Below are 10633 nucleotides of genomic sequence, written 5' to 3' on the forward strand. Positions count from 1 at the left end.
CTTAGGATGAGAGAGATCCTTCTGGGGGCGGGGCACACCCGCCAAGAACGTCCAATTTCCAGATCTTCTGCATGAGGAAGAAAAGACTGACAAAGGTTAGCAAGAGAATGTGAAAAGTAGCAAGGAGATGAGAGTTTAGGAGACAGGACCAACCCAAGCCTAGATGGAAAGATATCTTCCGTTTCCCCGCAGCTCTGGCCCTCGGCTCCGCTAGCCATTTTTCAACAGCAGGGCTGAGGTTTTTGCCAGTGAAAGCAAGATGGGATTTCTGGATTGAGTACAGAAGCCAGCGGCTGGCCGACTCCTCCCCCACTGCCCCTCGGAGCCGCCCCTGCAGAGGAGAGAAAGAGGCGTGCGAGCAGGGCGCCCATACCACGGCTGCCTTGAGCATCCCATCCCCACCTCACCCTGCATCCCTCCACCCCGACCCCAAGTGCCCAGGGTGCCGTGCAAGAGCCGGTGGGAAAGAACGGGTGCTGGACCCGGTCAACCAAAATCAGCCAAGCGGTATCAGCTCCTCCGCTAACTCCGCGGAGGAGCCCGCCGGGGGTGGTCTCCGAGAGCAGAGCAAAGGGGAAGGCTAGCGAGGCGGAGACCCCACACCACACCGTGCTTCCTTGACCAGACGCACAGCAGTCGGTCCGAAGGGGGCGGCATCTGGGCTCCCCGTGCACTCCCGGAGCGCCACGCTCCAGTCTGCAACGCGCCCCTGCAGTAAACCTCACCCGGGGTAAGATCGCGCCAACTTAGACTGAAAAGGCGTCTTGGAAACTGAGCAGCACGAGCCTGTCTCCCGGTTCCTGCTCCTGATTCCTCCACGTCCCCAGCGTCCTGAGCGGCGACAGTGAGACCCTGCACGGAGCTGGAGAAACCTGTTCGGCAGGAGGCAGCTGCCGGACTCCCAACTTCCCGCACGGAGAGCGTCTCCAGATCCCCGGAGGGCACCTTTGCAGCGGGGTAATTCCCCCAGCTCGCCACTGACTTCGGGGTGCAGCGCGGAGCCGCGTGCATGGAGAACCGCACCGAGCACCCTGACCGCGCGAACGCTTCGGGCCTGGGCACCATGCCCCGGCCTCCGCTGGCTGTCCAGGTGGTGACCTTGACCCTGGTGCCCCTCGTGTGCGCCGTCGGTGTGGCGGGCAACGCCATGGTGGTTCTGGTGGTGCTCCGGAGCCGCCAAATGGTCACACCCACCAACTGTTACTTGGTGAGCCTGGCTGCCGCCGACCTGCTGGTGCTCCTGGCGGCCGGAGTGCCCACCGTCGCGGAGGCGGCGTCCACGCGGGTTTGGATCTTCGGCCACGCAGGCTGCCTGGTCATCACCTACCTGCAGTACGTGGGCATCAACGCGTCCACAGGCTCCATCACCGCGTTCACCGTGGAGCGCTACCTCGCCATCTGCCACCCGCTGCGCGCCCAAACTCTGTGCACGGTGGCAAGGGCCAAGCGCATCACCGCATCGGTGTGGCTGGGCACCACCGCCTACTGCGTCCTCTGGCTCTTCCTGGTGGACACAAGCGAGACGGTGTACGCTGACGGCGTGCAGGTGCAGTGTGGCTACCGCATGTCACGCTCTCTATACCTGCCCATCTACTTCCTGGACTTCGCGCTCTTCTATGCGCTGCCCTTGGGCCTGGCCACCGCATTCTACCTACTCATAGTGCGCATCCTCTTTGTGGGGCCGCTGCCGCCTGAACACCGGGGGCACTCAGGCTCTGCGCAGCTGGGTCGCCCATCTGGCCACCAGCGCTATTCCTCCAGGGGCAAGAGAGGCGCCCTCAACTCCCGGAAGCAGGTGGGAACCTCAGTCTTCATTGGGACTGCTATGCCCTGCCAGCAGATGGACAGAGGGAAGCTTGGGCCCTTTTGGAGTCAAACTCCTCAAGTGTTAATCCCTGTCCTGCCACTTACCAGGCTTGATTTTGGAGCTGCTACTTTGCCTTTCTGAGCCTCAGTTTCCTCCTCCGCTCTATGGGGTAATGACAGCTCCCACCACATTGGGCTGTCCTGAGAAATGGGATTAACCATGTGAAGCCTTTAGCCTCTGTGAAGCCACATCACGAACTAAATGTTCAGTTAAGACTGGTTATTAAACATTCAGGACCAGTGGCTACACCCAGGGTGGTACTTTCCTAATGATCAGGAGACTGAGACTCAGAGAGGGGAAGTGACTTTCCCAAGCCTTTACCCCATCTGACCCTAAAACTGCCTGCCTGGTCTCTGAGAGCCAGCCAGCCTAAGAGGGGGATGGGTTGGGGTGCGGTCAAGAGAGACCCAGCCCTTAGGGAGCACTTTCCGAGGTGTGCCTGGTCCTTTGATCATTCCTGCTATTGAACCCATCCGGGAGGTCTCACGCCTATCTTAATGGATAAAGAAACAGGCTCAGAGGGGACAAGGGAGTGAAAAGTGGAGGGAAGTGTCCAGGACTCCTTATATCCTCCACCCGCACTCCAGCAGTGTGGTCTTGCAAGGGGGTTCAAGGAATGCAGGTGGAAGGCTCCCAGAGCCCAGCTGGTCTTTATCCTCAGCCTGCCGCCCACACCTTCAGCGGGCGGGGGAGGGAGGAGGGCACCTCGCCCCTGCTGAGTCACTGCTGAGCCCGGCGAGGACCATCTGCATCCTCTCCCTTCCTCCTGGGGTGGGTGCACTGTTGGGGGGCTCTTCCAACTGCCTCAAACAGCTCCTGCTTGCAAGCATGTTAGCGCAAGGTGGGTTTTAGAGGAAAGGGGACTGGACCCAGGCTGAGCCAGTATGGAATGGGAACTCTGGCTGTAGGCCCAGCATCACCTTCCGCTCCAGACAAGTGCCCCTCCCGCCTTTCCCAAGCCTTTACCCCATCTGACCCTAAAACTGCCTGCCTGGTCACCACTTATTTACTTCTCTGTTTACCACTCTCCAGCTCAGCCTAAAAGGGCTGGGTTCAAGCCCCCACTTGGACTGTGCTTTAGGTGAAACTTCTGCTAGTGAAAATAGCCTTCCCGACCTGGGTCCTTCTAGGGCCCAGCTTTGTTAACATCTTGCTGTGTGGTCTTAGGTAAGTCACTTCACCCCTCTGAGTCTTGATTTTCGACTCTGTCAAGTCATTGTCATCATATGCCCATCCACTTCCGTGGATGGTAGTAGATATTATGAAACTGGCACATAATAAGTATTCAGTGTAGGGTTACCAATTATTACTGTTTTTTGGAGCATCAGTGTCTTTTTTGACAGTGGGCAGTCTAAAGACATCATTCTTTGATGCCCAAGAGAGCCCTTGCAGAATGCTGTGTACAACAGCAACAGGCAAGAGGCACTGAATAAAAGCAGAATGTCTAGGAGAATAATGTGGAAAATACTACTGCTGATAGTAGTAGTCAATGATTATCAAGAATCTGCTCTGTGCCAGGCACTGGTCTTACACAAGTCAGTATATTGAGTGTCTGTAACTACTCCAAGATGTATGTGCGGTTATCATCTCAGTTTGACAGAGGAAACTGAGTCACGGAGGAGTTGTTCCAGGTGACAGGAACGGTAAGTGCCAGAACCAAGGTCTGAACCCAAGGCAGACTGGCTGCAAAGCCCGCCCCCTGCTATCTAGTAGGAATCCCCCAAATGAACCTAAAATGGAATAGAGTTAAATCTGAATTTAGTGAAATCAGGAGTCAAGACTGATTTGGGAATTCCTAAGGTTTCTGGTTCCTGGAGAATATTACAGCACTGAAGCTTATTGATTGAGGCAGGCCGAGGCCTCTTTGGAGGGGTCACTTATACTCCTGGACTCTGAGAAGCAATCTTAGGCAGGAGCATTCCAAGCTAGCTTCCTCCTTGATGAGAAAGTCATCTCTCCAGTATTCCTGAGAGCCGATTCCATGTATCCCGGGGTTTCTAGGCAGAAACAGTGCGGTGCCCAGAGTGCTGGAGCAATTTAAGCTCTAGTAAGTGACCTTTTGCCACCCAAGATTTGGTCTCTGGAAGAGTCACTGAGGACTCCAGGGGTGGGTGTGGGCAGGCCTGGGTGTGTTACTGTCTCCCATTGACTGGTGCTTCCTGGTGATCTTTTCATTCTGGAATTTAGAGCATCTTTTGAAACCTCTTCCCTGGGGTACCACCTCTAGGAGGCTTTGCTTCAGCTCCACTGTTAGGGAAGTGCTGGCCAAGAATGAAGGGGGGGGGGGTGCTGAGACGTGGGGGAGGGGGACATGACTGGCTGGCGGTCAAAGGCAAAGCCAGGAAGGAGAGTCTGGAGGGGGAATGGGGAGTGGGGGGCATTGAAAGCATCACCAGCGAGTTCGTGGTCAGGGATGTTGTGGAGAAGGGGTTGAGCTGGACAGAGAGGTATGTCCCAGCTAAACAGCTGGTTAGCAGTAACCTGGCTGTTCCTGGCTCTGAACTCCGTGCACTTGTCATGGTAGTAGTAGAGGTTGTGTTTGCAGCTCCAATCCCACTTAGTGCCTGCCAGGCCCCGTTCTGCTTTCTTTATCTGTATTCACTCCTTTAATCCTCAAGTTCCCTCACCATAAAGGCAGTGGATTCGAGAATTTGCTGCTACTAAAAACGGTGAAGCCGTCCAAGGGCTTCAGGGGTGGATGGGGGGTTTTGGGGGGGTGTCCCTTACTGAAAATGGCTTGAGTGGGGTCAGGAAGGAGGCACAGATGTGTCCTAGCTGGGGATGGGACAGGCATCATGGGGGGGGGGGGGGGGGCTGGGCGGGGGATGCATGAGGGCACCTATTGCAAAGGGCCAGATGCTCTCTTGGCCTCTCCCCCTCCCAAGCCCGCAGAGAGGCTGGGAACCCGGGATTCTCCCGGGGCACCCACGCGTCCCTCTATTTCCTGTCTTACCTGGTAGGTCACCAAGATGCTGGCTGTGGTGGTGCTGGTTTTCGCTCTGCTGTGGCTGCCTTACCGCACCCTGGTGGTGGTGAATTCCTTCCTGAGCCCGCCCTACCTCAACCCCGGCTTCCTGCTCTTCTGCCGCCTTTGCGTCTACCTGAACAGCGCCGTCAACCCCGTCATCTACGCCCTTATGTCCCAGCGCTTCCGGGAGGCCTTCCACGGACTGTTTCAGTGCCAGCGGGCTGGGCCCCAGCTCCCGCCGCCCCAGGAGGCCACCCCTGTGTACTACAGTGTCATCAAAGATTGTTCCCAGATCAGGCTGGGCTCTTAGAAGCAACCAGGGAGCACAATGTCCAGACCCAGAGGGGAATCCTGGCCCCTGAGGGCAAGGCCCACTACTTTATCTCTACCGAAGAGGGAGTGGTATCCAGGGCTGTTTAGTAGAGGTGAGCAGGTTGTGCACTGTACAACACTAGGGGGTCACCATTCACATCACAGCCTAGATCTATATATTTGGTAAAACAATTTTCCAGCTTAATAAATATACAAATCCAAGAGGGAGACACCTCTTTATATTTTACACAAAAGCACCCTGTGGCCTAAGGGCCGCCTGGGTGGATGCACATTTGCAGATTGAGTAGCGCAGGGGCATTCACCAGGGATCTCTTGGGAATCTGGATGCACTCTTCCTAAAGATTCGGGGAGTGTTTTTTTGTTTTGTTTTGTTTTGTTTTGTCTTGCCAGCATCAGCACCAGATGGTGCCTCCCCCGGATGCTGATGGTGACATGTGACTCTGTTGAGACCCTGCTACATAGAGGGCAGCCTGCGGGGCATTTCTGATACTACAGAGGTGATGTTAACAGGGCCCCCACTCTCAGGAGCTCCCATTCTAACGGGGGAGGGATGGACGATACGTCCAGCCCAGCACTGGGATCCTGGCTGATGCAACCGATGAGGAAGGCAGGTGGGTGCTGGATGCACTTGCCTTTTCTAAACTAGACGTGAGCCCTCTGGACCTGTGACCTGGGTCCAGGCTTCTAGGACCACCCAACCTCATAATGCAGGGAGGGAGGACCATAAAAAGACTCCTGGAACCAGCCTTACCTGCGGGCAGGGTCTCCACGTTTTCATTGAAAGGAATCTAGGACATTCCCCCCCACCACCACAAAAAAAAATCTTCTATTTTTTTTCTCTACAAGTGTTACCAATCCACCGTTGGTGCTTATTTGAAGTGGTTAAGCACTGTCTTTCCCAGATATGCACATTTCCTTGGGAGAAGGAGTTAACCTGAAACTTCAGTGTGGATGGGAAGTTCTTAAAAGCCTTTCCTCTAAGAAGAAGGATTTAGGGCGCCTGGCTGGGTTCAGTTGGTTAAGCATCTGCCTTCCGCTAGGTCATGACCTCAGGGTCCTGGGATCAAGTTCCTAGGATTGAGTCCTGCATCAGACTCCCTGCTTCTCCCTCTCCTTCTGCCACTCCCCAGCTCCTTCCGCATCTGCTCCTGCTCTCTAGCTCTCAAATAAATAAATAAATAAAATCTTCTAAAAAAGAGAGAGAGAAGGCGTTAAGATACCCGAACAAAGAACAAAGAAGGTAGCATTGACAGATAGGGAGACAGGGCAGAAATGGAAACTAGGGTGGGACGGACAGGGGTTTTTCTAGGTAGCCCCAACTGCTCTAGGACCTTGGCAAAGAATTGCTAGGGCAAGGTGGTCCCTTTGGAGTCTCCACTTGTCAGACTCAGGAGAAATTCAGACATCTCACAGAATGGGTTAAGGTAAGATTGATTGTGTTGGTAGTCAAGTTCAAGTTGAGGGTCAGGGAGAGAAGAAAATGCACAGGTGCCCCATCCCACTGTTATCTCACAGAAAGGAACGAAGACACGAGTGATTTACTGGACTGTGGTGTAGGCTGTGTTCTAGGGGTGGGATCCCACACCTGTCACTCTCCCTTTTTATGGGGGAGCATGTGAAAGCAGCCTCATCAGTGAAGGGAAGCAACAAACTGCCTGGGCACCAGGCAGAAAGGGTTGGGGATGCCTGTGCTTCGCAGGGGTTGTCTGGGCACTGCACCTGCCTTTGGGGACACTGGGAACCATGCAAAGGCATAGCCTCTTCTGCTGTGGAGAGAGCCCCCAGTCTCACAGAAACTAAGAAGGAGGCACTCCCCCTCCATGACACAGAGGGCTCAATGCCCAGGCAACCACGTGAGAACTTTTGGGGGCCACTTCTGGACAACCCTGTACATTACAGGACTTTACTTTGAACCTCATTTATACAATGGCATGGGTGCGTATGACAGCTGCAGAAATTGTGCTAGACATTTTATTATCATTCATTCACTTTGATTCCTTGATTTCTGAACATCCTTTCTGGACATGGGAAATCACGCATGTGTAAATCTTGCTAGAAGGCAGGATGCCGGGGCGCCTGGGTGACTCAGTGGGTTAAAGTCACTGCCTTCGCCTCAGGTCATGATCGCAGGGTCCTGGGATGGAGGCCCACATCGGGCTCTCTGCTCAGCAGGGAGCCTGCTTCCTCCTCTCTCTTTTTGCGTGCTTCTCTGCCTACGTGTGATCTCTGTCAAATAAATAAATAAAATCTTGCTAGAAGGCAGGATGCCTTCTCCCACTAAGGAAATCTGAAAAGCCAGACACTTGCTTTTCTTTTCCCCTGCTGCCTGGGATGCACGTGGGCCAGGTGAATCGGATTCAGTTAATCAGACACCCAGGACTTGAATCTTCAGCAACTGATACAAATGCACGGGGGAGGGGGAAAGGGGAGAGTATTTTATTTACAGCTAGCAACAGCAAGGGTGGTATCCATTGTTCAGCGGCAGTGGAAGCAGCATGACATCCGCTGTCTGGGGGGAAGTGGTAGCAGTGGCATCCCCCCAAGATGTAGTTCATTCCTGCCACCCAGTCTGCCCTATTTCCCTCCTGTCTTCTAACTTGGCTCACGGAATCTCCCGAAATCCTCATTAAAACGTCCGTCTTTTTGGTTATGCTGGTCTGAGTCAGTGTCTGTTGCTTGCAATCCAGAAAGCCTGGCTGATCCGGAGGCTTTCAGCCCAGCTGGTCTCTGGGCTCTGACAAGCTAAGCCACAAGGATTCCCCAATTCTGAGACTCTTCTCCAGCTGTGCACCACCATTTCTACCTCGATGATACACCCACTAGGGCCAATCTGAATCATCGTCCTCCTCCTCCCAGATCACGTCCTCTCCACTCCTGAGCCCAAACCTCTGAGTCATCCCACTTCTGCCCCCTTGTCCCTCCCTATCCGTGCACTTACTGATGGGAGAAAGCCTCCTTTCATCTCTCCCATCTCTTGCTGGACCATTGTCTCCCCCTCCCGCTGACCTGCCTTCAGCCTCTCCAGCTCGCCCCCGTTTCTCCAGAGACTAATCACATCCGAGGGCACCCTTGGGGTGGTCACTATGTACGTGAACTTTGGAGTCAAACTAGATCTGGAGTCGGTAGTCACCCCACCGCTCCCTAAATTGTGACCTTAGCCGAGTTATTCCTTAGAACGACAACTGGTCCGTGTTTGCCCAGGACTGCCCCCGCTTTTTGTATTTAAAGTCCCAGGTCCTGGCAAAAACCCTATTTATATTTGTATTTATATGTTATTAATATTATATCTTTCTATTTGTGTAGGTTTGTTTTCGCATCTGTGAAATAGGACGTACAGTCGGATTTAAACTGCAACATTGTTGTGGTGATTGTTCCGAAGCATGGAAAGTGCTTGCACTTTGCGAGCCTAAAATAAATGCTCTTTACTTAAAAATATCTTCCACACAGCATTCCATTCCTTTCCCTCCCAGCACTCCTTACAATTTGGAATTCTATAGCTCTTTGCAATGCTATAGCTAGTTGTGGCTAATAAAAATTGTGATCTTCCTCACCAGATTCTGAATAAGCAGATCTTATGAAGGCAGGGACCGCATCAGGCTTTTCACTGTTGTTTCCCAGAGCCTAGAACACTGCCTGGCACACAGCAGGCCTCCAGAAGTCATTGCTGGGTGAATAAATGCTGGATAAGGAACAAAGACCAGCTTTCATTTTAACACTCAAGACCCTTTCCTGTGATTTGGCTTCCAGTCTGAGGAAAGCCTGAGGAGTGGATTGTGACTTATTGGGTTTCTTTGTTGGCAACACAAAGTATTTCTGAATAGCTACATTCAAAAGGAATTTGCTGGAGTTGGTAAGAACCAGAACCAAGATAACTCCAGAGATCTACATAACAGCAATTAATGGGCAATGGCTTCAGGTCTTCCATATCAGAAAGACTCTGCTCCACTGAGGCCAGGAATGGGACAGGCAACTCACTAGACCATCGTTCAATGGCTGCCGTTGACGGTTGTATAGGTTTGGCACTGATCAATTTCAGCAGGTACAACTCAGAAATCTAAGTGTATGATTTATCTGGAGTTGTGCAGTGTGCCTATGCAAGTGTATGTGGCATACCTTAATAGAAGTGTGGTAGTTCCACGGAGGAAAATTGAAGTACTGTTCTGAGAAGAAGGTAGTATGGATGTATGGAGGACCAAGAAAACCAACAGATGTCCTCGAAGATGAGACAACCAGGATAACACGCAGCAAGGAAGTTCACTCTGGTCGTCAGTGACAGCGGTCATTGCTAATTAGCAGTCCTTGCTAATATTGCCACCTCGTGGCCATAGAGGAACCTGCATGATCCAATATCTGCTTCCTGGACCAACTTTGGGACATACTGTCTTCCTCTCCCCCAGCCCCCCTCCATCCTGCTCTCTCTCCTTCCCCCTTCCCTACCCTCCCAATCTCTCAGCTTTCCTCTGGGTCCCTTGGATCCTCTCCCCTTTTCTTCTCCTCCTCCCCCTCGACTATCCTGGCTAATTCATCATCTCTGGGGACTAGACCCTAAGCTCTATGCTGGCTGAGTCCCCAGAGCCGAGGACACGAGAAGCTATAGAACTCAGACGCTATCCCCTTCTCATCACTTTCCCTGTTTTCCTTCTCCTTGCAATATTTTATCCTTTCTTTTTTAAATCATTCATGCAACAAATCTTTCATAGCTAGAGCACCACCCACATGCCAGAATCAGGTCAAGATGCCACGATGCCAGAAATTCAGTTCATGGATTTCTACTCTCCCAAGACCGACTGATGTCGTATTGCCCACATAAGTCTCAAGAGAGATGCCCATACACACATCAAAGTAAACAGGAGGTCATATTTCATATCATTCTATTAGAGCTGTCAGGAAAACTGCTGGGTGGTCATTATATCCCACTAAAAGATATTGAAGTTTTTAACCTCCAGTATCTGTCAATACAACCTTATTGGAAACAGGGCTTTTAACAGATGACTAAGCTAAGATGAGGTCACTTGGGTGAACCTTAATCAAATAATACTATGTCTTTACAAAAAAAAAAAAAAAAGAAGTGGGAGAATTTGGACCCAGATACAGACACATGAAGGGGGAAGGTCATAGAAAACCCAGGAAGAATGCCATCTACAAGCCAAGACACAGCTTGGAGAGAAGCGTGGAAGAGATCTCCCTCACAGCGCCCAGGGAAAATACCAACACTGCCAACACCTTGATTTCAGACTTCTAGCTTCCAGAACTGAGAGACAATACATTTCTGTTGTTGAAGGTACTCTGTGGTAGTACCTTTTTTACACAAGCTTAGCACACTAATACAGACACCAAGATGGCTGAAAGAATGATTTGAGGACAGACAGAAGTTACTGAGACATTAAGGAAATTTTTGAAAGCAAAAACACTTAATGTCACAAATCAAAATTCCTTATCAACCTGTACGTATAAGTGGTGAACAT

At 52.0% G+C, this 10633-nt stretch overlaps 1 protein-coding gene across 1 annotated transcript; it reads left to right on the forward strand.

Annotated features, from left to right (window-relative positions):
• The first annotated feature begins 656 nt into the window (after nucleotides 1-656).
• Nucleotides 657-5195, forward strand: LOC131808006 (thyrotropin-releasing hormone receptor-like). The gene is made up of 2 exons (XM_059133858.1): nucleotides 657-1795; nucleotides 4828-5195. Exons 1-2 carry the CDS (start codon nucleotides 1010-1012, stop codon nucleotides 5143-5145), a joined length of 1104 nt encoding a protein of 367 aa, XP_058989841.1. The 5' UTR covers nucleotides 657-1009; the 3' UTR covers nucleotides 5146-5195.
• Nucleotides 5196-10633: the final 5438 nt, after the last annotated feature.

The sequence above is a fragment of the Mustela lutreola genome, chromosome 9 (assembly GCF_030435805.1).
Source record: "Mustela lutreola isolate mMusLut2 chromosome 9, mMusLut2.pri, whole genome shotgun sequence".
NCBI lineage: Eukaryota > Metazoa > Chordata > Mammalia > Carnivora > Mustelidae > Mustela > Mustela lutreola.